Raw genomic sequence first — 25,576 nt, 5'->3', positions numbered from 1 at the left:
AGTCATTTCAGGTAATCTCGAAAATCCTGCAAGGTGGCTACCACCCCCTTTGACAAAGTAGAAAAATGGGGTCAGATTGGGGAAAGAATTTACCAAAGTCACACAGCGAGCTAGGAGCAAAGCCAGGAAGGTTTAGGTCGGCTCGATTGGAAAGTCTGCTTTTCCGCCGCTCCTGGAGGTGGGGCTGGTGGCACGCCACTGGGATGTTCCTTCGAGGAACGCTAGGGCGCGGGGCAGGACGGGCTGGAGCCGGAGTGGGCGGAGCCTGGAGCCCGGCCTCGCCCCGCACTCTATAAGGTGAAAGAACGCCCTTGGGCGTGGGGACTGGGCGGGGGCGGGGTCTCTTTGCGGGGTGGAGTCTAGACGGATTGGGACTTGCAGAGGCCGCCCTTGGCTCGTGGAAGGGGCGGAACCGGGATCTCGCCCACTCCTAGAGGAGCCGGAAGTGCCTAGTGAGTGCGGGCCGAAGACACCTGCTGATCTGTGCACTCAGGTAGCAGCGGCAGCTCCGGGGCCCGGAGTCCAGTGGGCAGCTCCTCAGGTAGGGCCCAACTAGAGCCAGAGATGAGGTACCCCTCCCCTGCCCCACCCTGCCCCGCCCATCTGTCCTGCCATCTGACCCTCATTCCTTCCCGTTCCCGGGCCTGAGGGGCCGGCTTCACTTCATCCCTCTCCCCGATCCAGGGGCTGCGGGGCCCCCCGGACATCCAGAATGTGGGATCGAGAGAGAATGAGATGTAAAAACCTCTCAGGGGAAAAGTTTCACGCCAACTTCACTCCAGACTAACTGTGTCACCTTGGGGAAGACACCCACCCTCTCTGGTACTGAGTGTCCTCAGTTGCAAAACAGGATCTGACCCCTGCCCACCTGCCCTGAGACTGGGCAGGTCAGATGAAGTAGCTGTGAAGCCTACTGGGGATCCTGGGTGGAGCTGTCTCCCTTCCAGGGCAATAGCAGTGCTGATTCTCCTGCTGCGTCTGCTCCTACACAGAGAGCCACATCCCCACCCCTCCCTGAATCTGGGAGCCCAGAGTGGCTGAGGGCTGACAACCAGGGCACCTTGTTCTGGCTTTCCTGTGGTGGGATTGTGTGCAGGCCTGGGAGGCATGTGGATGTTCCCAGAGTAGGCTCAGAGGCCTGGGCACCTCTTGAGGCCCTCCTGGAGCAAACAGTGGGGCCACCATCATGCAGGGCCTTGAATGCCAAGTTAAGAAGTCTAAACTCTCAACTCAGGGCAGGGGCAGTGCTTGGAGTCTGACCTGTCGTGCCCACGGGACCAGCCCGGGTGAGTGGGGCTGTCACGATTCCAAAAACGATGCTGCTGCTGCTAGGTGGCGTGGGTGGGCATTTACTGCATGCTACTGCTTTACACGAATTATGTCATGAATTCCTCATGCATCCCTTATGTTATCCCTATTCCAGAGGCCAAACGTGAGGCTCAGAGAGGTGAAGTGACTTGCACAAGGTCACAACTAGTAAGCGTCAGGGAGGGGATTAGAATCCAGACAGTCTCATGCCTTAACCACAGTGCCTGCTGTCACCCAGGATCTGGGCATTGGTCATAAAGCCTTGACCTAGGCACCTGGAGGAGAAAGGAGGGGCCAGATGAGCAGGAAATTGGGGAGTAGGACTCAGAGGGCTTGGGAGGGAGGGGTACCCATGAGTCCTGAGAGGAATTCAGCTGACCAGGTTCCCCAGGGGAAGATGAAGTGTTTGGTTTTAGACATGTTAGTTTGGGGGTGAAGGGTGGTATAGGGGAGCCAAGAGGAGCTCTCCTCCATCTGGAGCAGACCAAGGAGGCAGAGCTGGTCCTGGGGGCAGGACATGCCTTCAGGGGTGGGTGCAGGGAGCGGAGAGGAGCCCGGGGCCTGGCTCACAGGAGCCCCCCTCCCTCTCCACAGTGCTAAGCAGGCAGAGATGGGGGCATCCACTCGTGGGGCGGGAGGAACAAGGAGAGGAATGACTTCTAGGCTCCCATGACATTAGAGCTGAGAAGGTCTCAGAAATGCAGGCCTCGTTTCATAGAAGGGCAAACTGAGGCCAGCAAGTTACTTGCCCGAGAGTACTCCGTGGGTGGATCAGAGTAGGACCCAGGTGCCCCCAGGTGCCCCCTTTGCCACTCAGCTCCTTCTGCTATTTCAGTGGCTCTCAACTGGGGGCAATTTTGTCCAGCAGGGGACATTGGACAAAGTTTAGAGACAATTTGGTTGTCACAGCTGGAGGTAGGGTGCTACCTGGCATCTAGTGGGCAGACTAGGAATGCTGCTAAACGTCTTACAAGACTCCCGCCAACCCTGCAACAAAGAATGATCCAGGGCTTCCCTGGTGGCGCAGTGGTTGGGAGTCCACCTGCCGATGCAGGGGACACAGGTTCGTGCCCCGGTCCGGGAAGATCCCACGTGCCGCGGAGCGGCTGGGCCCGTGAGCCATGGCCGCTGAGCCTGCGCGTCGCAGCAGGGGTGGCGAAGTCGAGCAGCTCAGTAGTAGGTGGAGCCGAGCCTGTCTCCTCTGCCCCCTCCCCATCCACCCACCCACCGCCTGCTCTTTGGCTCCCCGCAGAGCAGATAGCTCAGACTTGGGCTGCCAGCTGGGCAGAACTTTGCCCCCACTCCCGGTGTGCCCCTCCCATGCATGCTTCTTTATATTCCTAGAAGCTTCTGGAGTCTTCTCTGCTTTTCCTGGGCACAGTGGTCTAGAGCCCTGCCTACCACATGTCTCTCCTTGTCAGACAGTCTGTCTCCCCAGACGCATATTCAGACTTTGGTGTTAGGGACAGAGAAACCAAAGTGGGAGTTTTCACCTATCACATAGCAGGTGCCTTGCAGATAAAAGATGTATTCAGGGCTTCCCTGGTGGCGCAGTGGTTGAGAGTCCACCTGCCAATGCAGGGGATACGGGTTCGTGCCCCGGTCTGGGAGGATCCCACATGCCGCGGAGCGGCTGGGCCCATGAGCCATGGCCGCTGAGCCTGCACGTCCGGAGCCTGTGCTCTGCAACGGGAGAGGCCACAACAGTGAGAGACCCGCGTACTGCAAAAAAAAAAAAAAAAAAAAAAAAAAAAGATGTATTCAATTTGAGCGACGTTTTCGGGTCCAAAAAGTTTCATTTTTTATCCCAAATTTTCACTTTATCAAATCTCACAGGACCTTATGTTTGTGAAGCTCTCCATTTCTAACCAGCTCCCAGGTGATGTTGGGCCCTGGACCACATTTTGAGTGGCGAGGCATTACAGGGCTGTGCAGAGGTGGGCTGGGGGCTGGGCGGCCCTCTCTGCAGACAATGGTGGTGTGGTTTGGGGACCATGGAGGGGAAGGAACCATGGTATGGAATCAGGAAACGAGGATATGAGTCATCACTCCCTCCCCCCATCTATGGCCTATTAGCTTCATAGGGTTTGGATAAGTCACTTGACTGTTTTGAAGGGTGATCTTGCGTGGCAGGCGGAGCTCCCGGGGTTCTGATGCAAGGTCAGAGGGAAGTGCCCTGTGGAGCTGGGATGCTTTGGGGTCCTGGCAGCCAGAAGGGCATAGGCCACTGGCGAGGCCAGCAGGGAAGGGGCGACGAGCTGAAGCTGGCGGGGCGGGCACCATGCCAGGGTAGAGGTGGCTTTCATCATGGCCCTGGCTCTTCTCCACAGCTGCTACAGCTCCTGCCTCTGGCTCACCCAGCTCTGCCTGGTGTGGGAGAGCTGGAAGGACCAGTCTGGCTGGGGGAAGAAGGAACAGCTTTGGTGGGCCAGGGGCCAGCCCAAGGCCTGAATGTGGGTCTGAGGAGTAGGGGTCGGGTGCTGAGAACTATGTCCTAGAGACACTGGGGTCAGGTTCTGGCCATGGACGGGCTTCCCACATGTCCCAGGGAGACTGGGAAGAATTTTGGAGCTTGGGCCTTAAATTTTGTAGTTTGGGCCCAGCTACAGGGGGTGCCCTACTGCAAGCATCTGAGAACTGGGCAGAGCCTTAGGTACCTGGGGTACCCCCACCCCTGGTCCCCCACAAATTAGCCACAATAGCCCAGCAAGGTCCCTTCCAACTCCTAGGACCAGGAGGCAGCAAGACAGCTGAACCCATTTCTCAGATGGAAAAACTGAGGCTCCCTCCTCCCCACTTCCTGGAAAGAGATCAGCCTTCAGGACTGTCACCTGTTACCCAGCAGGGCCCTGAGCCTGATCTATCATGAGGCTCCCCCTTTTTGCACCCCAGGGAGGGTGCCTGTCCCCACAGTTGGGCCATCCCAGTGGTTCACACAGAGGGCTCTGCAATCACACAGGCCTGTGTGCGAACCCTGGCTCCTCTCCTGACTAGTGGTGAGGCCGTGGGCAAGTCACTCCACCTCTCTGAGCCTGGGCTGGCCTGTCTGTAAACAGGTATAATGAAACCTGCTCGGCCAGCCTGGCAGGTTGGTGTAAAGATGAAATGAGCTGCGGTCATTATCATTACTCATGGCATTTGAGGCTCACAGCGCCCCGGATGGCCTTACCCGGTGCCCTGATTTGACAGATGTGGGCAGCAGCCCTTGGAGAAGGGAGGTGGCCATCCAAGAGCCCCACGGCTGGTGGGGATTAGAGCCCACGTCTTCAGGCGCACCTCCCACCCCATCACTGCTGCTCATCTGCAGAGGCGCCCCGAGGGCCACGAGCTGTAAGCCTGGGGTCCCAGGGGTCAGGCTGCAGAGCCCCGTGTACGGAGGCCGGTGGGCCAGGCCTTGGTCCCAGCGCCACCTCCCTTTACCAGCACAGCCATGAACTACGTGGGGCAGCTGGCAGAGACGGTGTTTGGGACGGTGAAGGGGCTGTACCGGGGACTGAACCCGGCCACGCTGAGCGGGGGCATCGATGTGCTGGTGGTGAGGCAGGCGGACGGCTCCTTCCGGTGCTCGCCCTTCCACGTGCGCTTCGGCAAGCTGGGCGTCCTGCGCTCGCGGGAGAAAGTGGTGAGTGACGGCGGTAGGGGGACCTCTGCAGGGCGCGCTCAGGAAGCCGGGGTAGTCACTGCAGTCCCAGGTCGCAAACCAAACCTCCCTGGGGCAGGGATGTGTCCTCCGGACAGGCTTCCCTTCTTTTGTATTTTCTTGGAAGGTTTTGGGTTGGTTTTGGGGATTTGGTCCAGGAGGGCCCCTATTTTCCCCTGGAAGCAGCACAGCAGGGCAGCCTTCTGTACTGGGGCCATCAGACCTGGCTCCAGCTTCCTGAGACCTTACCTGTGTATTCCTGGTAAGTCACCTCACCTGAACGAATTGATACACTCTCATTACCTGGTGATTAAATAAGAGGTGATAACACTGTCCCAGGGCGAGGCATGGGGGTGATACTCAAAAATTACCTCCTCACTCTTAGGAGACCGGCACCGTCTTCATGGGGCTCAGGTGAACGTGACAAATTTTTGTTAGCACTGAGTTCTGGTGTGTGAATAGAGGTTTGGTGGGCCCAAACCCCCTTCACTCTGGGGTGACTGTGAATCTTCCAGAACCCTAATGGGAGAGTGTAACCTTGAGGGAGACAGTATAGCTAAGTGGTTAAGAGCTTGCGTTGCGGATGCAGACCTTCTGGGTTCATAGTAATTCCCAGAGAACTACTTAACCCCTCTGAGCCTCAGTTTCCTCATCTACGAAGTGGGGATAATGATGGAAGGTACTGCCAGGGGTTGCTGTGAAGACTAAATAAGATGGTCTATGTAACACACTGGACGAAGTGCCCAGGAAAGGGTCATTCTTACTGTTGTTTGCGTTACCCACGAATGTTCGGGCACTCTCCTGCGGGTTGGGGACACACAGTGACAAGATTGGATCGTGTTCTTGTTCGTATGGGCTGTGGGAGAGAGGAACACAGAAACCAAGGCATAAACAAGAATACTGAGATGGTGAGCAGAGACCCTCAGAGTGGGGAGTGGGGGGCTCCCCGAGGTCTGGGGGGAGAGAGTTCCAGAAAGTGCAGTGCTCTGGGGCAGCAGGGAGCCTGTGTCTCCAGGACCAGCTGGGAGTCCAGAGGACTGAAGCATGGGAGTAAGATCCGACGGAGGGGACCCCCATCCCACCACATCCCATTACAGGTAGACATCGAGATCAATGGGGAGCCAGTGGACTTGCACATGAAGCTGGGGGACAGCGGGGAGGCCTTCTTCATCCAGGAGCTGGAGAGCGATGTGGTAAGTGCCTCTGGGCCTGCCTGACCCTGTCTCTTCACTAGTGCTCCCTCCAGGCGGGGCCTGGGGATTTGTCACCGTCCCCACCGTGGGGAGGACCCCATCAGCGAGGGTCTGAGGCAGAGGCATCAGGATGTGCTGGTGGACCCTGGGGAGGGATGGGGGGGATGGGGGCAGGACGGGCTGGTGCTTCTTTTGGGGAAGTTTTCTCAGAAGAGGACACTTGAGCTGGGCCCCTGAAGGGGGAAAAGGAGGCCCTCCCTGGGCAGCGTGGAGAGGAGGAGGGTGCCGAGCAATGGCCGGGACTGGAAGCATAAGATGGCTTGTTGTGGATCTGGTGCCGGCTCGGGGCAGCTGGAACATGGGAGTGTGGGAGCGGGAGAGAAGCAGAGGGGTGTCTGCACAAGGGAGGCAGGGCCCAGCAGAAGCCAGCAGAGGTGTTTAAAGTTTTGACAAACTTTAATTGAGCCCCTACTGTACTGTAGGCCAGAAGCCGCAGTAGACCTGGATGAGGGGTGACCCCTGCCAAAAAAGAAGGTTCCCAGACTAGCCTGGGAGACAGACATGTAAACAACAGACGAAAGAACTATTTGGTTATTGCAGCCAAGGGGGTTGGACCCGAGGCTGAAAAAAGTCAGGGCAAGCTTCCTGGAGGAGGTGACACCTGGCTGAGTCTTAAAAGGGGAAGTAGGTGTCTGCCGTGGTAGATGTGGGCAGGGGAGATGAGAGGCTGATGCCCAGGTTTCTGTCTGGACTGTGTGGTTGCCGTGGGCTGCCAGAGGTGTAGGCACCCCTGGGATTGGGGCCGCTTTCTCTCTGTTAGGGAACTTGGAGGCCAGCAACAGTTACAAGGCCATGCTACCACTGGCGCTGTCCAGCCTCCAGGCCTGTTTTCCTGCCCCCTGCCCCCTGCCCCCAAGCTGCAGACCCCTCAGCCCTGCCCCTGATCTGCTCCACAGGAAGACATGCCTCCCAGCCTGTACACATCACCCATCCCTTGGGGGGGCCTGTCTGGGTTCCCTTCGGACTCCCAGCTGGGCACAGCCAGCGAGCCTGAGGCCAGCATCGCGGGCACAGCCTCTACGGGTTGGAAGAAGAAGCGTCGCAGGAGGAAACCCAGGCGGAAGGAGGACACGGTGGCAGCCGATTCTAGTTCGGAGGAGCTGGAGGCAGGCACTGGGAGTGAGCTATGCCTGCTGGAAAAGCCGAGGCCGGAGCCCCCAGGGTATGTAGGGGGTTGAGGGTGTAGGGATGCCACTTGGGGTTCAAGCACAGTGTCCTCTGCTGATGCTGTGTGACCCTGGGCAAGGTCCTTGACCTCTCTGGCCTTTAGTTGCTTTGCTTCATCAAGCCCCTGATGTCCAGGCTTCCATGCCCTGCCCAGGTTGCCTGTCCTATCAGTGACCATTTATTTCCCTGTGGTCCCACAGCAGTGTCCAGCCAGAAGGAGAGTCCTCACCGCAGCGGAAAGACATCTACCCCTACTCCGATGGGGAGTGGCCCCCCCAGGCCAGGTGAGAGTCCAGGTGGGCTATAGGCAGAGACTCAAAGCCAAGGTCTCAGAGGGCTCTCCATTTACATTTTTCTGATGAATAATGACATAGAACATATTGATTGTGTTTACCAGCCATTTGTATGTCTTTTCAGTAAAGTGTTGACATTCAAGTCTTTTGCCCATTTTTTTTAATGTGGTAGAATACACATAACATACAATTTACCATTTGAAAGGGCACCATTCAGTGGCATTCAGTCTATTCACAATGTTGTACAACCATCACCCCTTATCCAACTCCACCACTTTTTCACCACCCTTAGTGGAAACCCTACACCCATTAAGAAGTCACAGCCTTGCCCATTGTTTCGTTTTGTTTTGCTTTTTCTACTGGATTGCCTTCTTATTGTTGATTTATAGGAGCTCCTTACACAGGCATAAATGCGTGTTGCAAAAAGCATGTTCCCAGGCCACGGAGGGCGGCGGGGGCTGGCAGGCTGGCTTGAGCACCTCTGAGTTCTTGCTTCCTGCAGCCTCTCCAAGGGTGAGCTAACATCCCCCAAGAGTGACTCGGAGCTGGAGCTGCGGACCCCCGAACCCACCCCCCTGAGAGCTGAGTCCCACATGCAGTGGGCCTGGGGGAGGCTGCCTAAGGTGAGTTCCCCTGTGTCAACCCTCCATCCTTACCTTTCAGCGGCTCCGTGGCCCCTGCGTGTCAGGACTGGAGTGACTTGAGACTTGGGCCACCTCCCTGAGGCCTTGTGGGGTGTGGGGGGCGGGCCCTGCAGCGCCCCTGTCTTCCCCCATTTGTTTGATTGAAGGTGGGCAAAGCTGAGTGGCCCGCGCCCTCAGTGGTCCCTGATGGCAGCTCCAAGACAGCCTCTCCACCTCAGGGGGCGCCCAGCACCCCCTCTGCCTCTGTGGTTGGCGTGGACCCTTCGGGAATTCCAATCCTGCAAACAGGGCCTGGCACCCACCTTCTTCACCCTGACACGGAGGTGCCTGCTCTGGTGGGTCCCCCTCTCCAACCCCCTGAGAGAGAGGAAACCAAGACTCAGAGTTCCGGGGATGTGGGCCTCCCTCCTCCCTCTAAGCCGTGGAGCTGCGCCGCTTTGGAGGCCCCCGCTTGCACAGGGCAGCCGGAGGGGATCTCCAGGAGGAACGGTGAGTGATAGCTGGACCCCTCCCACTGCTTCCCTGGCCTCACGTTACCCCCTGGGTGGACTCTGGAATTTCAAGCATGTTTGAGCACCTACTGTGTTCCAAGCAGTTTCTGGCCCCGGCCCTCATGGGACTCACAGTCCAGAGGGGCAGACAGATGACAGACGCATAACAGGAAGAGCATGATGTTGGGGGGGGGGGGCAGGACGCAGGACAGAATCATTGGTTGGGACGGGGACTATTTAAATCATGTGGCCAGGGATGGCCTCTCTGCGTGGGTGATGCCTGAGCTGAGACGTGGGCCATAAAGATCCAGCCAAGTGAGGACCAGGGAAAGAGAATTCTAGGCAGAGAGAACATCAAGGCCATGAGGAGGGAGAGAGGTTTCATGTCTAGGAACTGAGGCAGCTGAATGTGTCTTGAGCGAGGCCAGGGAGAGGGTTGGGAGGGGAAGCTGGCACCTGTGCTCTCCAGATGGGTAGTTACTGGCTATATGTGGCTATTTAAAATTAAATTTAAATTAATTAAAATTAAATAATACTTGGAGGACTTCCCTGGCGGTCCAGTGGTTAAGACTCCGTACCTCCACTGCAAGGGGTGTGGGTGTGATCCCTTGCTGCAGAACTAAGATCCCATATGCCACATGGCATGGCGAAAAGAAAAAAAAGAATTAAATAACACTTAAAATTCTATTTTTCCATCACACCACATTTTAAGTATGCCCAATAGCCTTCTATGGCCAGCAGCTACCCTACTGGACAGTGCAGACATAGGACTTTTCTAGCATTGCAGAAAGTTCTACTGGACAGTGCCACCTTAAGGCATTCAAAGGCAGGGGGACGCACACTGATCACAATAGTAGTCCTCACGGGTTAGGTCTACAGATGTCCCCTCCTCTGCTCTCAGGCCCCCTGAAGAGAAGCCAGCACCTGGGCCCCAGTGAAATCTACCTGGATGACTTGCCCTCCCTGGATTCTGAGAATGCAGCCCTTTACTTCCCCCAGAGGTGCCTGGGTTCTGGACGCCAGGGTGTCATGGGATTGGGGCCTGTGGGGCTAGGAGTCGGCTATCAGGGGCCTGGGAGGGCTCCAGCCCCTCCTCCCAGCCTCCTTGTATTCATGTCACTATTGGCCCCTTTGTCCCCAGCGACTGTGGGCTGGGGGCCAGGAAGTGGAGTGAAGCCGGAAGCCAAAAGTCTCTGGGGGACTGCAACACTAAGCAGGAGCCAGAGCCCACTCCGGACACCACGGACACAGTAGTGCTGTCCCTCTCTGGGGGGCTGGCTGACAGCGGAGACATCTCTGTGGGTATGCTGAACTGTGGCCCCCCACCCCTCCAAGGACTGTCACTGAGCCCAGGGGACGGGAGAAGAGAGGGAAGACCCCGGGGTGGGGGGGTAGCAGAGGTGTGCACGACTCTGGGGTTTGTGGAGCCCACCCTTGGCCAGCAAGCGCTGGGCATCTCCAAGACCCCGTGAAGCAAATGCTAAGTCATGCTAAGCTGTGACTTACCCTGTGAATCCAGGATGGCAAGTGCCTGGGGTGGGACCATCAGGTGCCAAAACCCCAGGTAGCAAGAAGCCCTGCTAGGTCGAAGACCCAAGTTGCAGGAGGCCTGAGCAGCATAGGTGGGGCAGCCGGGAGGGGCGGGGGCAACGGGTCACATGGGACGTGCTGGCCTCACCCCTCGCTCTCTGCCTCTGTGCCCAGAGAAGTTCAACCAGTACATCGTCTCCTACCAGGACCTTGCCCAAAACCCCGGCCTCCTGGACGACCCGAACCTGGTGGTGAAGATCAACGAGAAGTGGGTACCGGGGCTGGGCTGCTGGACCGCCCTGCCCTCCGCGGCCCTAACACCCTATCTGTCTCTCCAGGCATTATAACTGGGCTGTAGCTGCCTCCATGATCCTCTCCCTGCAAGCCTTCCAGAAAAACTTGCCCAAGGTAATGGTTATAGCACCCCGGGGCCTCCTGGGGGACGTGGCCATAGCCTTGGGGTCGGGGGCCCTTGGCAAGGAAGTGGAGGGTGGGCAGAGATGGGCCTGGGGCTGCAGGACCCACTCTGAGAGAAGAGACCCAGGTCCTCTGAAGCCTTGCCCCAGGCTGTGTGGACGAAGCACCCCCCGCTTCCCTGGTTTCCTGGCATGGCTGAATCCATTTGGATTGGATTTAGACTTCACTTCAAAGGAATTCAGGACAAACCAGACGCGACAGGGACATGCCTTCAACAGGAGGTTTTTGGATCTGCGAGACAAGTCTTGGGAGATGGAGGTCCTACCCCTCACTTTCCTCTGAGACCCTCTCCAGGCTGGGCTGCAGGGGCTTGTTTTATCAGCACACAGTTGTTGAGTACCTACTGTGTGCCAGGCCCAGACTGGGGAAAGTCATGCCCTCATAGGAAGACAGTTAATCAAAGACTCAGCCAAATGAATATAAAATTCAACTGTGAGTACTGGGAAGGAGAGGTCTGGGGTGCTTTGAGAGCCTCCGACAGGGGGTTTGCTGAGCAAGTGCCCACCAGGTAGAGGTCTGAAAGATGAGTAGGCAAGGGGTGGGGAACAGCATGTGCAGATAGATGCTCAGAGGCGGGAAGGCCCAGCCTCTATAGTTCCTCCCAGAACCTCTATCCTGTGCAGGGCTGGCCTGCACCTGCCCCTTCTGCCCCTCTGGGAGCCATCCAGTGCCCCACCCTGGTCTGGCCCATCATTATTGGCTTGGCTTGCCCAAAGAACATCACTCACCTGATGTTGACAGCCGGTGCCTCCCTTTGGTGATGCTCAGCTCTGTCCTCTGGCTGGCTCTGGGTTTGAGCAAGGACCCAGAGCTTGTGGGAAGAGAGAGGGTCCCCCCATGCTTGGCTTTCCTCACCCTACCCAGAGAGACCCACCACCTAGGGGAAATTCTCCCAGCCTGTTCCCAGCCCCAGTGGACACCCAGGCTGTTTTCCTCGACTTGGGTTCTCCATTCTGTGTTTGCAGGAAGCTGATATGTCTCCTAGGTGGGCCTGGGCCCTCCCTGGATTTATCTAGCACAAACCTAATCAGAATTTTTCACAGGGTCATGTTGTCCCCACCAGACAATGACGGTTACAAGCAGAGAGAGAGGCTGTTCATGGGATAGATCACTGACCTTAGGAATTGCCCATGTTGGTCTTGGAGGTTGAGGGTGGTACTGACTAGAGACTGTCCCTGCCACCAGTTGGTGGCATCTTGCAGGGAGACCCAGATCTTGAGAATCTCCCAAAGCGCTGCCTTTAGCTCCTGGAGTAGGGAGACTGATCCACAAGATCTGGAGGCCAGGCCAAGGCTGGGCTAGAGCTGGGGGGCGGGTCAGGGCTGGGGTGGAGTGGAGGCGGGCAGAAGTGGCCCTTGTTCTCGCATGCTTACCTCCTTGAATCAGTGCTCAGAATCCCAAGATGGGGGGCGAGTATGCTTCTTTAGCCTCCAGACGTTGGTAGCACCTTGCTGTAGGGTCAGCCCCAGACTCTGGGCCCATGGGGGCCCCAAGGGCAACGTAAGGTGGGTTTGTGTGCTACAGGAAAAAATGCCATGGCCTTCGTCTGCCCACAGAGCACCGTGGACAAGCTGGAGAAGGAAAAGATGCCCCGGAAGGGAGGGCGGTGGTGGTTTTCCTGGCGATGCAGGGACTTTCCGGCCAAGGAGGTGGGTAGTCATGTCCACAGGGTGGGGCACAGGCAGGAGGCAGGGTTCACTAGATGGATATTCTCCCCACAGTGCAGTGCCCAGAGGGAGAAAACCACAGAGCGGCAGCAGCAGCTGGGGTGAGCTGGATCTCCTGCCTGGGGCTCTGCAGCTGGAGCTCAGCCTGGGAAAGATCACTGTGGGAACGGGGGTGGAGCCAGAACCCCTCCCCTGCGGTGGCATGTCTTTGTCACTCTACAATCACTTCTACACCTCTTCTTTCTCCTGGGACATGTCTCCATGTCACAGATGGGAAAGCCTAGATATACCAAAGTTCTCGCAGCTGGGAAGTGGCAGGGCTGGAATGGGTACCCAGACTCCCGGCCCAGACAAAGGGCTACCATACGAAGACGGAGAAGGGCTTCCTCTCTCCACCAGGGGCCAGCTGACCTTGCTTCCTTTTTTCATGTCTGAAGTGACCCAGAATGTCCAAGGCTGGGTGGAGGGTGATCAAGGACGGGCTGACTGCCTCCCACAGCAGGTGGGATTGGCCATGATGCAATTCTAGATTTTTCTGGTACACATCCCCAAAGCAGGTACCAGCATCCTGGCTATGGAGAGCGGCCTGGGGCCTGGGCGCCCCAGGTCTCTGCTCCAGCTCTGCAGTCACCGTTCTGGGTGACTGGCCTGTATCCTGATGTCAGCTGCCACCCCCAAAATGGGTGGCACCTAGAGGGAGGGGTCCTTAGAGGGGCAGGGACGAGCAGCAGGCTCCTTGCGCCCTGGGTGAGGGGTGGGCATCTACAGGAGTGAAGGCCTTGGCTGGGGGAAGTGGCTCAAGTGCCGGGCGGCCCGCAGGGAGAAGACCGAAGCCCCGAGCAGTGAGGACGATGCCCCCTCCCCGCCCCGCTCGCCTCCAGCCCGCACTCCTACCTACAGGAAGTCCCTCCGCCTCTCCTCCAATCAGATTGTAAGTGTGTGCAGGTGTGGGAATGGCGGGCCTGAGATGATGGTGTTCCCGAGGCCCTCAGGGCCCGGCTGAGGAATGGCTTGTGTTCAGCAAAGCCCAGAATCCATCCCTGTGGCAGCGCCTGCTGGGCTCTGCTTGCGCCATCCGGGGACAGCTTTCTGTGCCGCTTCTTCACGTGCCAGCCCATTCTCTGTTGGATGTTCTCGCTAGAAAAGCCCCCTCTTATGTCATCTTAAAATACCTACCTGCGGGGATTCCCTGGTGGCGCAGTGGTTGAGAGTCCGCCTGCCGATGCAGGGGACGTGGGTTCGTGCCCCGGTCTGGGAAGATCCCACATGCTGCAGAGCGGCTGGGCCCTTGAGCCATGGCCGCTGAGCCGGCGCGTCCGGAGCCTGTGCTCCGCAACGGGAGAGGCCACAACAGTGAGAGGCCCGCGTACAGCAAAAAAAAAAAAACCTACCTGCGGTGGGTTGGCTGGCTCTGGGCCTGCCTTTGGGAGCTACAGGAACCAAACGGCCGATGACAGCCTCTCAGATTCTGGCAACCCCAGGCCCCCAAGTCACACCTTTGAGTAACTGTGGCTCCTGTCATGTCTTCTTCCTGAGTGGAACTCTGTGGTCAGAGAGGTGCCCAGGAGAGTCTGGCGCACCTGGTACAGAGTGGCTGCCCTCTGTGTGGTTCCCTGGGGCTCACACCCAACTCGGGGTCAGCCAGGTCACAGGCTGTGGCTAAGAGCTGCCCTGATCCTTATCTTTGGACCAAGGACAGGGCTAGGTCTCTCTTTGGGGGGGATGTCCCAGGTATCCTAGCCCCAGGCAGAAGGCTGCCTGTGAAGATCCCCCAGGGCCCCCTCTGTGGAGTGGGGTGTCCCTCTGCCCAGAGCAGTGCTGGCCCCAAGGCTGACCTGAGAAACCCGGACGGGGTCATGGGCCAGGCTTGGTCCGTGAGCCTCATCTCAAAGCTCCTGTGCCTGGGGCTTTGCAGGCCCCACCAGCACCCATCACTTCCTCCTTGCAGCCACCTTCTGCCCACATGGCTGTCTCTGTCTCTGATGAACTCAGGAAGGTTCTTGAGTTGGGAGGAACAGGAGAAAGAGAGGCCCGTGGAGATGGAAGGCCACAGTTCTGGGGGGAGTGGTGGCGGTGGGCGGACAGCATCCAGCTGCGGCAGCTCACAGTTTCCCCCTTGCCTGGCCTCAGCGGCGCCTGAACCTGCAAGAAGGTGCCAACAAGGTGGTCTTCAGCGTGACCACCCAGTACCAGGGCACCTGCCGCTGTAGGGCCACCATCTACCTGTGGAAATGGGACGACAGGGTGATCATCTCAGACATTGATGGCACCATCACCAAGTGAGACCCGGTCAGCTGTGGAGGGGGAGAGGGAGGGCCTGGGGACTCGCCTCCCTCGGTGCTGGGGGAGGGGAGACAGGGAGAGAGGCCCTCCCCTCCCAATGGGCCATCCTGGGACGGGGGCAGGGCCACACCCACAGAGCAGGAGGGCCACGTGGGGCTGCCTTGGCGTGACCATCACTCTGTGGGTCTAGGTCGGATGCCCTGGGCCACATTCTGCCCCAGCTGGGGAAAGACTGGACACATCAGGGCATCACTAGTCTCTACCACAAAATCCACCTGTGAGTGCCTGGACTGGGCTGGGGTGGGACCCCAGGGAGGGAGGGAGTGACAAGATGTCTTAGAGTAGCCTGGCCTCAGCCCCGGGAAGCCAGGCTTGGGGACCCACAGGGAAGGAGACCGGGGCAGGTCCCTGGCGTGCTGAGACCTACTGGTCCTCAGTTCTCCTGCGAAAGACTTGTCTCTTGGGGCTGTGGTCAGGCTCTGAGTCTACCTGCTGGCCTCCCTGCCGTAGGCAAAGCCTACAGACTTGCCCGAGTCCTCACCTACCCTGGTCCACCTGGACCCCAGGACTCTGTGCACACTTCTTCTACCTCTCAGCCATGGCTCAGCTCTTCTCTTAAGTCCCCTCCTCGCAGAGGCTCCAGGGTTGGGCTGAGCTGGCCAAAGCCCAGAAGGCGAGATGGGGATGGCTGGTCTCTGACAGCTCTGTGCCACCCCTTTGTCCCACCCCCAGAAATGGGTACAAGTTCCTGTACTGCTCGGCACGGGCCATCGGCATGGCTGACCTCACCAAGGGGTACCTGCAGTGGGTGAGCGAGCGGGGCTGTGGCCTCCCCGAGGGCCCCATCCTGCTGTCTCCCAGCAGCCTCTTCTCCGCCCTGCACAGGTAACCTCCCCACGGGATGTGAGCCCACAGCCCAGCAGGGGGTTGCACAGGCCCACTGCCAGCCCTGCCCAGCCCTGCCAGCCAGCATCAGACCTCGCTCAGGTGTCCACTGGGTCAAACCTTGTCACCAGCACTGTTGCCTCACCCTGCCATCCTCTGGTCACTAACCCCTTCCCTGCCCATGGCCCCGACTGCTGCAGGGAGGTGATTGAGAAGAAGCCGGAGGTGTTCAAGATTGCCTGCCTGAGTGACATCCAGCAGCTCTTTCTGCCCCAGAAACAGCCCTTCTATGCCGCCTTTGGGAACAGGCCCAATGTGAGTGTCCCCTCCACGGCGGGGGGCCTGAGCCACCTTCTCCACACCGCCCAGCCCACCGACCCCTCCTTGTCTCCTGTAGGATGTCACTGCGTACCGGCAGGTCGGCCTGCCTACATCCCGCATCTTTACAGTCAACCCCCGGGGAGAGCTCAGCCAGGAGCTCATGAAGAATCACAAGTCCACGTGAGTCCAAACGCTGCCACGTGCCTCCACAGCCCAGCCTCTCCCTGGGACCCAGTGCCACGCCACCCCGCCCCTGCCAGGGACCCCCTCCCCGGTCCAGGGCTCCCGGGCAGGATGCAAGGTCTCCACCTGCTCTGATGGGGCCAAAGCCCGGCAGCAGCTGAGGCTCACGCCAGTGCCTCCTGCCCGTAGGTACGAACGGCTCGGTGAGGTGGCTGAACTCCTCTTCCCACCTGTGGCCCGTGGCCCCAGCACAGACTTGGCCAGCCCTGAATACAGCAACTTCTGCTACTGGCGGGAGCCACTGGCCCCTTTGGACCTCGACACCTTGGCCTGAACGAGCCCTGGCTGCTCCCCAGAACTGTGTGTCCCAGGGCATGGGGGCTGGAAGTTGGATGCTGCAGGGCCAGCCCACTGAAGGGGAGAAGGGGGCTGCGGGCTAGTTGTGGCCTCTCCTGTCCCCTGCCTTTGCCAGCTGAGCCATGCTACAGGCCTCGGCGTGGCCCTGCCCTGTAGCCATTAAGTGACTGGGTCCTTGCAGCGTTCTCCATACCCTTGATATCTGTCCCTGTCACCCTGGGACCCGGCCTCAACTCCTGATAGGACAGAGACAAGGGGGAAGCCCCTATGAGGCTTGAGACCTGTAAGCCCAGGAAAGGGTTGGTGGCAGCCAACAATCAGGGAAGAAATTTTCCCCCGACCCACTTCGGGGAGCCTGGACTGTACCCTCTGAAGCTAGACCCTACATAGCCCTGGCCCCTTCCCATAGCTCTGGAGCCAGACATCACTGCTCTCCCACACTGGTGCCCTGATTATCTCAGCACATCCCAACCCCAGATACTCTAGGGCCCCTCCAACATCTGGGAAGGGGGGATCCCAGGGCAGTGCCAAGGCTGAGGGGGTATGGCTCCCACCTGGCTTAGTACACACCCAGCTGCCATCCCTGCCCCTCCCCACACCTCTGCTGAGGACACAGCCCCAAACCCTGCCAGGGCAGGTGCCTGGCCTCCCCCAGCCTTTGCCAGTCATTTCACTGCCCGCACAGCTGCTGAGTGAGCTCCTGCCCAAGGAGCTGTGGGCAGCAGGGCTGACACCCCACTGCAGCCTTCCCGCCTACTGCCTTTGGGGAAGAAAGCTCCTTTAGACAGGCTAAAAGCTTTAATCCAGGCCTGCCCTCCCCCAACAGCACCAAAGTGGGGGGCAGAACACGAAATATCAGGAACCCAGAAGGTGGGGCTGCAGGGACCTGCAAAACAGCACGGAAGGGCCCGAGCTGCTGTGGGGAAACTGAGGCTGGGAGCCTCAGCAGGGATGGGCCTCTGGGGCGTACGCAGGCCAGACGAACGCTCGTGTCCTCGTGTTTTCATACCTGAATTTCTCACCACCTGGTGAACATCCGGTCAGGGCTGGGGTTTTCCAAGGATGTTGGAAACTAGGCCTGGAGCCCTTTCCCTCCAGCTGTGGCCTCCTGCCCAGGGTCTGGCCTCATTCAGGCCATGATGTACCTGAGGGCTGCCCTTTGGAGAGAGGCCCTAACCTGGGGTGGGGGGAGATTCTCCCCCAAGTGGGAAGGAGAGGATCATGTGGGGACCAGAGTACCCCCAAAAACATCTTTGGGGAGGGGAAGGAAAAGGATAAATTACAATGGGAGGCGTCTCCAAACAGATCACTTGGACCCCATCCTTTCCTCCGGGAATCCACGGCTGCCTAAGCCCTCACCTTGGGAGGGAATCAAAAGGAATAAAGAGAACTCTCCACTGAGTCCTTGTGTTTCCGTTTTGTCCTGAAGGACCTGTAGGGTGGTGGAAACCTCTGGTCCTTAGTTCAGAAACAGCATCCTTGAAGCTGCCAGGTGGGAGGACAGTGCCAGTGGGCACTACCTTCCCGAAGAAACCAAGCCCAGGTGGCTGAGAAGCCAAGGGGACAGGGGGACCAAGAAGCCTCTAAGGGCTTGGAGCTGTTGTCCATGGTCAAAGGGAGATGCGGAGAGACTGCTGTCTGAGAAGGGACCTGAAGGTCTGCGCAGGTGCTAACTGGTGTGTCTGCAGAAGAGCAATTTGCAGACCGTGGATGGTGGTCTCTTGGGGCCACCCCGGCCTTCAGGGATGATGTACTGGCCTTGACCGCCGTCCTGAATTGCCCAGTTGGTGCAGCACCAAGAGTGGATATTGGTGCCTGGGCAGTCAGGTGGAGCTGGACCAACACTGTTCCTTCAGGGCCCTCTGAAATGGCATCCACGCTGGCCAGGGGAGGCTGGGAGGCACTGCTAGGCAAGGCTGGGCTCTGGGGGAGGGTCCCCAGGGTTGGCGGGATCTGGGGGTTGGCCTGTCCAGCCCACCTAGTCGGCCTGCCCTGCCTGGACCTGCTCGGCCAGCTGGGCCCGGCAGTCCAGCAGGTCATCCCGGAGGCGGGCAATGTCCTTTGCGTGCTGGGCCAGCGTGCGGTTCAGCTGGTCCATGTGGTCCCACAGGCCCTCCCTGGGCCCAAGGGACTCAGCCGCCAAGCTGTCCAGGCCCGCAGCCAACAGGCCCAGCCTCCCACAGGTACCTTCCACTTGCGCCACCCTCTGGTCGAAGTGACCCACCGCGAGCTGCAGTTCCTGGGCTGTGTCCTGGCAGCGGCTCAGCCCGCCAGCCACACTGGCCACGCCGGCCTTGAGTTGCTCCAGCTGCCCCCGCAGGCTCAGGACCTGCCTGTGGCCGGCCCGAAGCCACGAGCCTTGGCTGCTGACCTGCTCCTGGACGGCGTGGACCTGAGCCTCCACCTTGCGTTCCCGCTCATCCAGGGACGTGTTGGCGGCCAAGAGGGCATCAGAATACTCGCTGACAGAGTCACTGAGGCCCGTGAGCGACTTGCTCACAGAGTTCAGATTGACCTTGAGCAGGGTGATCTCGCCTTGGAGGGAGCTGCCCGTTGCTTCTGCCAGCTGCCCCTGGACCTCAGCCACGGTGCCATTGAGCTGCTGGAGCAGGGCCGCATGGCTGGCAACCTGGCGTAGGAGGGCCTCGCTCCGGCTCTGCCAGGCCTTCACTTCGGCTACAAGATTGTCCAGGATGGCTAAGGTGGTCCTAGGGGTACACGAGGCCTCCAGTGAAACCAGCCGTTGTTCCAGCACGGCCAGCTCCGTCTGCACGAGGGGCCGAGCCGATCTGCCTGCAGGAGCGCTATCGTGGCTCGGCTCCCCAGCCAGCGTCAGCAGGCGTTCCTCCAGCCTCTGCACGCGCTCTTCCAGCGTGGTGTGGAAGCCACGCACACCCCAGCCCCCCTCCTCCATCCCCAGACAGCAGCCCCTGGCTCCACCCTCTGTGCCGTTGACGGTCTCCAAGCCCTCCAGCAGCCCATCCACGCCCCCCTCGAGCATGGCAGCAGAGAGCCGCGTGAGGTCATTCCCATCGGGGGGGCTGTGGCCCCTTTGGGCTTCGGTCAATGACTGCAGCTTCCTCTCAAGGCTGTCCACGCGGGTACTGATCAAGGCCAGCTGGCCACAGCAGCTGCCCCTGCCAGCCACGCCCAAGCCCTGCAGCTGGGTACCCAGCTGTGAGAGCTCCCGGCGCAGGGCCAGCTCCCGGCCATCCAGGCTCTGGTGCAGCCTCCGGCTGGCCGCCTGGCCCTCCTCAAACTGCTGCTGCACCTCCTGCACCCGTAGGTCGCACGCATTCTGGACACCCTGCAGCTTCTGCTCGAAGCCATCCAGCAGGCTCCCCCAGAGTCGGTGCAGCCGTCGGTCCACATACTCGTCCAGCAGCGCCAGGGAGGTGAGCGGGGATGGGGGGGCCTCCCGTAGCCGCTGCAGGTGAGCCTCGTGGCCGAGGGCCAGTCCATGCACCTCGTCCAGCAGTTGCACCTTGGTCCGGAGTGTGTTGCTCACCTCTGTCACCTTGCTCAGGATCTCATCCAGAGGAGGAGTGAGTGGTCCTCCAGCTCTGTCTCTGGGGTTCACAAACCCCTCGGGGATGACCCCGAAGCCCACAGGGGCAGCAGGAGCGTTGGGGCCACCAGTCACCCTGTTGGGGTCTTCGTGGCTGGCCACCAGGCCACTGAGGGTACCATATGCTTGTGCCAGGCGCTGGACATCACCCTCCAGGCGTTCCAGCCGTTCACCAAACAGCCCTGGGCCTATCCTTCCTGGGAAAGAGGAGGAGAGAACCCCAGGGTCATCACTGGCCTGGCTCTCTCAGCTTGTCCTGTTGCCAGGCCACCCGAGAGGTTTTCTGGTCTGAGCCAACCTTGCTGGGTATGGTTCCCCCAGCTGTGGGAGGGGGGCTCTGGGGGCTCACCCTCACATCCAGCACGAGATGCACCCTCCCCAGCCCTGATCGGGCTCAGCCAGCTTGTGTCAGTCCCCAGAAACCAATCACCTTGGCGAGGGTCTCCATGGGCAGACTCACCGTGGGGGCTGGAGGCTGCTCTGCTAGAAGGAAGGGGCCTGGGGCCTGGGCCCACCTGCCCCGAGGGAACCTGGGGCTCAGGCTCCGGCTGAGGTGGGGTGGCCGCGTGGTCCGTGAGATGCTCGGGGCAGCCTTCTCCAGCAAGGCCGGGGCAGCAACGCCAGGCGAGGTCCGTCACTGTCTTGTAGCCCACCTTGTATTTGGGTCTGAGCACTGTGCGGTACCTGGGCCAGGGGCGGGCAGAGGGCAGGGCTCTGTACCTGTGGGTTGAGGCTCCTGCCTCCTGGCTAGTGAGCTTGCCCCCTGGCTGGGGTCCAGGGCCACTCCAGACACTGGCAGAAGGTCTAGATGTCTCCCAGCTTCACTACAACACCAGCATTTTTCCTTCTTCTGTGCTTAAGGTGACAGGCAGTGGGGTGGAAGCAGGCCTTGCAGAGGCTCAGAGATACGTTAGGGGAGGGGGCGGGTAGAAGCCCTGCCCCATCTTGTTTGCTTGGGGAAAGGCTAGTGGGAATTTAGCCTCAAGACTCCCAAGACCACTTGGACACCCTGTGACTCATACTGCCATCAGAAATTCCACTCTGGCTTTGGGGGTACCTTGAAAACTTTTGACAAAACCCCAGCCCCTCCCTCTGGGTGGATGAGGGGTACAGCACTGGAGCTGAGGCAGGCAGCCCTTCACACTGCCTGGGGGCCACTCCCTACCTGGGGGCCACTTATGTCTTTCCCCTCCTTCCTAACCTACTCTGGGAATTCAGCTCTGGTCCTGGAAGCTGGCGGAATGGCACCTCTGATTTTGAGCACAGCGGGGAACGCTCAGGGGTGCAGGGCAGAGCTCACCATGTGTACTCTCTCCCCTGTTCAGCCGTGTACCTGTTTACCCACTGACACATGGGAATAAACAGGTCTGTTTTCAGACACATGTTTGAACGTCTCCAAGTACAGACCTGTGCATCACACCTGCATGCAACACGTCCTCACAGCCCACCTGTCTGGCTGAAGCCCCAGAAATCTGGCCTCCCTCCTCTCACCCTTGGCCTGCCTTCTCCACGGTCACCACAACCCTCCCTGGGTCTACCCAGGGATCAACCATTGCTGGTGTTACCCTCTGCTCTCCCCTGTCCCCGGCCACCCCCCTTTGCCTCTGCTGCTTCTTCCTTGCCTTGCACTGCTTCTCCCCTGGGAGCCCTCCCCTGGGTCCCCTTGGGGGCTCCAACCAAGCCTGACCTGGCTCCCCCACCCCCGGCCCCCTCCAAATGGCCTGTGTTGGGGCAGGGGTAGGCTCTTTGGAGTCCAAGGAGTTATAGCCCTTGTGGAGCTGGCTGCTACCCTCAGCTGAAGGCAGGCCTGGGGCTTATGCCCAGGGATCCTGAGTTGGTGGGATGGGGGTGCACTCACGTGACTGTCCCGGGGCACTTGGGCCCCCATCCACACTGCCGGTATTCAGCCTTTATGTAGTTATCCGCTCCCTCCTGTAGGACACAGGTCACATTCCTGTGTACAATGTAGGCACAGAGGGCCCTGCAGGGGGAAATGGCATCCTTGGAACATCTGGCCTGTGCCAGGCCCACTGAGGCTTCTACTCCTCCCCTCGCCCAGCTGCGGGCCTATAGGAAGGAGACCAGACTCCCATCTCTCCCCTGCCCCTTCTTGTTCCTGGGATCCAGGGCCCTTGGCCTGGGGTCCTGCCCCACTGCGGGTCTCTCCAATCCCAGCCTCGCCAGTGGGCTGGTCACTGGGCTAAGTAAGTGCTGTGCTGAACCAGGAGCCCAGTACAGCTGCCTCCCTGCCTGGGGAAGAGGCCCACCCTGGATCCCCCTCAAGAGCCCTGCCACACTCCCCACCCTCCTCCAACTCCTTCACTGGCTTTCAACTCCTCGTCTCGGCATCGAAGCTTCTGAGATCCCAACATACTGCCTTTGAGACCACACTTCTCATCTTTCCTCCCCACTGACTCCTGGGGAAATACATCCCACCCTGCAGTTTTCCGACCCCTGCTTTTGCTTCTTGTTCCTCCCTCTCAGATCACTTTTTGTACCACCCCCTCCAGGAAGCCTGCTCTGATGTGTCCAGGCCTATTGAGTGTCAGCCATGGGCTGGGTACACTCCTCCTATAATACCTCTCAAACTCAGCTAGAGTTCACATTCAGCTAGCACCCCAGGCAGAGGCCCTAACTCACCTGAAGCTACTAAAGACCAGAAGCTGAGGCAGGGGAGGACACAAGGGCTAAGGAGGCTGCTGCCTGGCATAAGCCGACCACCTGTGGACTGCTGTTGGGCTCTGGAGCCGCAACACGGGCCCAGGACCCAGAAGCCCCCACCAGCTCTGCGGCCCAGCCACGTTGGGCCTCCCAAAGGGTGGCAGGGGTCCAGGCTGAGCATGGGAGGGGTCGAGCCGCCGGGCGCACAGCCTCCATCTCCTACCTGGCGGGGCAGGGGAGAGATGAGAGGCCCTGGCACGGGATGGGGGTGGCCCCGCGTGCTCCGCGTCGCGGACCGCCCGCCCTCCCTCCTCTCCCTCCACCTGGTCCACTGCGCCCGGAGTCTGCACACAGCGCAGCTGGAAAATGTTACTTCGCTGGAAAGGTTTCCGCGGGCACTGCCAGTACCCCAGCCGCCGCGCCAGGCCCCCTCGGCTTCTTTTCCTTCGCCAGCCCCGCAGCCCCCCGGAGCGTGGGGCGCCCGCCCGGGCGGGGGCTCATCCTGGGGTGCCCGGGGCCCCCGCGCGCGCCCGGGGCAGGTGGGAGCACCGCCCGGGCCCATCCCTCCCGCTTCCCGCCCGCGGCGCGGCCCGCGCTTACTTGTGCGGCCCCGGGCGCAGCCGCGGACGCCATCCCGTCGTGTAGAGGCTGTAGCGGGAGGCACCGGGCGGCGCGGGCCGCGCGAGGAGCGGGGTGCCCTTGGCCTGCGCCCCAGAGAGAAGCGCCGCGACGGCGCACAGCCAAACCGGCAGGCGGCGGCGACCCATCGCGGCCCCCGGGTCTCCACCTGGCCCCGCGCGGGTCCCCGCCGGGTGTGCGCCCGCCGCCCCGCCGCTCGCCCGCCCGGGTCCCGCCGCCGGTCGCGGCCCCCGGAGCTCGCTGGCCCGGCCGCCTGGCGCTTCGCGGCGGCTGCGTCCCGCCGAGTGGCCGGCGCTGCTCGCGCCTGGGGCCGCCGAGGGAAGGCGGGAGGCGGGCTCTGCGCGGATTAGCATAAACTTGGGGCCGCGTCGCTCTCCTCCGCCGGCCCCCTCTCCGCCGCCGGCCCCCCGCCCCAGCTCCGAGCTGACGCCCGAGGGGCCTCCCGCGAGCGAGAGGTTAAGAAGAGAGCAGCCCCGGGGTGGCAGGGGCGCAGGCCGTCGCGCCCCGGGAGGCCCCCCAAACACACCCATCACCCATCCGCCACTGTCTCCCGCGTGCACCCGGGCGAGAAGCAGAGCCAGAACCCTGGACCCGGCCTGGACGCGGGGCCGTCTAAGAACACCCACGCGCGGGACACGCTGCTCTTAAAAACCCGTGTGTGCCCGGGGACCGCGGTCCAGGGCTCTGAAGCTGAGATGACCGTGTTTGGGGACGCGCCAGCAACACCTTCGCAGCCACTTCCTTGGAATCGGCCCCAGATGGTCCCTGTTGGCTAGCTCTGCCTCCCCGCAGCGTCACTGTCCCGGGGTGCCCAGGACATCTGATAACTCTGCCTACGCCTCCCCGGACAACTTAACCCCTCTCTGCTCGCGAACCCTCCGCAACCCAGTCTGGTGGCCGGGCTGTCCTTCTGGTTTCCTGGTGGAGTGCGTCTTACCTCTGTCTCTCTCAGGTCTCTGGCTCCACGGAGTCCTGAACGCCCGTCACCCCTCCAGCCCAGCCAAAGGTGCTTTGCTTCTCTTTGTGCAACTAAAGCTCTTAGCAGGCTGGACTGCAGCACCGGCCCATTTACAGTGTCTGGTCAAAGAAAACCTTTAGGTCTTTCTCACAAGGAGTTGCTGTTAAGTCAGGCTTCCTCCGTATTTCCCTTGTGAAACTGACTCTTGGAACCCAAGAGTTGACCTTTACAGCCATCCTCATTCAATGTCATCTTGTTGGCTTTCTAAGCTGCAAAAAGCCTTTTGAATCCTGCTCTGTCCGCCAACAGATTGCCGCTTCTTCCTGGCGTGATCTCATCCACACAGGTGATCACAGCCACCTGTGTCTTGCCCCAAGTAAAGATAGGTGTGCAGAAGGCACAGAACTCTGAGGCACACCTGGAGAGGCCTCTCTCCAACCGGACTTTGAGATGTGAATTCACACCCTTTGGGGAAAGTGATGCTATCAGAGGTGCTGGACTAGGGCAGGTCTGAAGCCCACATCTGCACCCCTGCCCTCTCCCAGCCATGCTGGCTTGCGGGTCTTGGGGCAGGGGGTGGAGCTGGCACACACCTGAGCCAAGCAGGCCAATTGTTCTCTCTCCTGGGTTTTGAAATTGAAACGCAGAGGCTGAGGGTGATCCGGCTTCCAGGTGGAGACTCTATTTGTTTCCTAGGGCTGCTGTAACAAATTACTACAAATACAGTGGCTTCAAACAACAGAAATTTATTCTTCCACAATCCTAGAGGTTAGAAGTCTGAAATCAAGGTGTCAGCAGGGCCACAGGGAAGATTCCTTCCTGGCCTCTTGCAGCTTCTGGTGGCTTCTGGCATCCTTGGCACTCTTTGGCTCGTAGCTGCATCTCCCAGTGTCTGTTTCTGTCTTTACGTGGCCTTCTCTCTTGTCTCTACATGGCCTTCTTCACAAGGCCCTCGTCTCTCTGTGTCTCTGGGTCCTCTCCTCCTACGAGGTCACCTGTCATTGAATTTAGGTCCCAGTCTAATCCAGTTTGACCTCATCTTAAGTAATTACATCTTCAGAGACCCTATTTCCAAATAAGGTCCTATTCTAAGGCTCGAGGTGGACATGAATTTTGCGGGAACGCCATTCAACCCACTACAGGGTCCCTGAGGGGTAGTGAGAGGACAGGCCAGGGTACCCTGTAGCCATAGCTCCATGGGAGTTATGGGGAAGCTGAGGAAGAGAGCTCGTAGGAGGAGAACAGGGCAGA

The 25,576-nt window shown here is 59.9% G+C and overlaps 2 protein-coding genes across 3 annotated transcripts; one reads left to right on the top strand and one right to left on the bottom strand.

Annotated features, from left to right (window-relative positions):
* Nucleotides 1-417: 417 nt before the first annotated feature.
* LPIN3 (lipin 3) lies at nt 418-17,900 on the top strand. Of its 2 annotated transcripts, XM_060120638.1 has the most exons (21): nt 418-541; nt 1,235-1,286; nt 4,732-4,930; nt 6,046-6,141; nt 7,098-7,363; nt 7,569-7,652; nt 8,164-8,284; nt 8,452-8,794; nt 9,698-9,797; nt 9,938-10,098; nt 10,501-10,594; nt 10,665-10,734; nt 12,360-12,452; nt 12,525-12,571; nt 13,290-13,401; nt 14,601-14,749; nt 14,944-15,030; nt 15,486-15,638; nt 15,839-15,953; nt 16,036-16,139; nt 16,332-17,900. In XM_060120638.1, the coding sequence occupies exons 3-21, from the start codon at nt 4,739-4,741 to the stop codon at nt 16,474-16,476; spliced, it is 2,532 nt and encodes an 843-aa protein (XP_059976621.1). In that variant the 5' UTR covers nt 418-541; nt 1,235-1,286; nt 4,732-4,738; the 3' UTR covers nt 16,477-17,900. The 2 variants fall into 2 exon arrangements, with proteins under 2 accessions (XP_059976621.1, XP_059976620.1); XM_060120637.1 differs by lacking the exon at nt 1,235-1,286.
* Nucleotides 17,901-18,477: 577 nt separating this feature from the next.
* Nucleotides 18,478-23,720, bottom strand: EMILIN3 (elastin microfibril interfacer 3). The gene is made up of 4 exons (XM_060079323.1): nt 23,329-23,720; nt 21,926-22,048; nt 20,528-20,751; nt 18,478-20,264 (listed from the first exon to the last, which is right to left on the bottom strand). Exons 1-4 carry the CDS (start codon nt 23,718-23,720, stop codon nt 18,478-18,480), a joined length of 2,526 nt encoding a protein of 841 aa, XP_059935306.1.
* Between the last annotated feature and the right edge of the window lie 1,856 nt (nt 23,721-25,576).

The sequence above is a fragment of the Mesoplodon densirostris genome, chromosome 16 (genome assembly GCF_025265405.1).
Source record: "Mesoplodon densirostris isolate mMesDen1 chromosome 16, mMesDen1 primary haplotype, whole genome shotgun sequence".
Classification (NCBI taxonomy): domain Eukaryota; kingdom Metazoa; phylum Chordata; class Mammalia; order Artiodactyla; family Ziphiidae; genus Mesoplodon; species Mesoplodon densirostris.
The sequence above is the reverse complement of the archived record's forward strand: the minus strand, read 5'-3'. Positions and strand labels throughout refer to the sequence as shown.

What these genes read in the sequence shown, in the direction of transcription:
- EMILIN3 (XM_060079323.1), bottom strand. Translation starts at nt 23,720, where the DNA reads ATGCTAATCCGCGCAGAGCCCGCCTCCCGCCTTCCCTCGGCGGCCCCA. An exon ending in CTGCGCCCGGGGCCGCACAA is followed by an intron (nt 22,049 to 23,328) that starts GTAAGCGCGGGC and finishes TTCCCCCTGCAG; the next exon opens with GGCCCTCTGTGCCTACATTG. An exon ending in AGCAGCCTCCAGCCCCCACG is followed by an intron (nt 20,265 to 20,527) that starts GTGAGTCTGCCC and finishes CCTCTTTCCCAG; the next exon opens with GAAGGATAGGCCCAGGGCTG.
- LPIN3 (XM_060120637.1), top strand. Translation starts at nt 4,739, where the DNA reads ATGAACTACGTGGGGCAGCTGGCAGAGACGGTGTTTGGGACGGTGAAG. An exon ending in GGGACTTTCCGGCCAAGGAG is followed by an intron (nt 12,453 to 12,524) that starts GTGGGTAGTCAT and finishes TTCTCCCCACAG; the next exon opens with TGCAGTGCCCAGAGGGAGAA. An exon ending in GCCTCTCCTCCAATCAGATT is followed by an intron (nt 13,402 to 14,600) that starts GTAAGTGTGTGC and finishes GCCTGGCCTCAG; the next exon opens with CGGCGCCTGAACCTGCAAGA.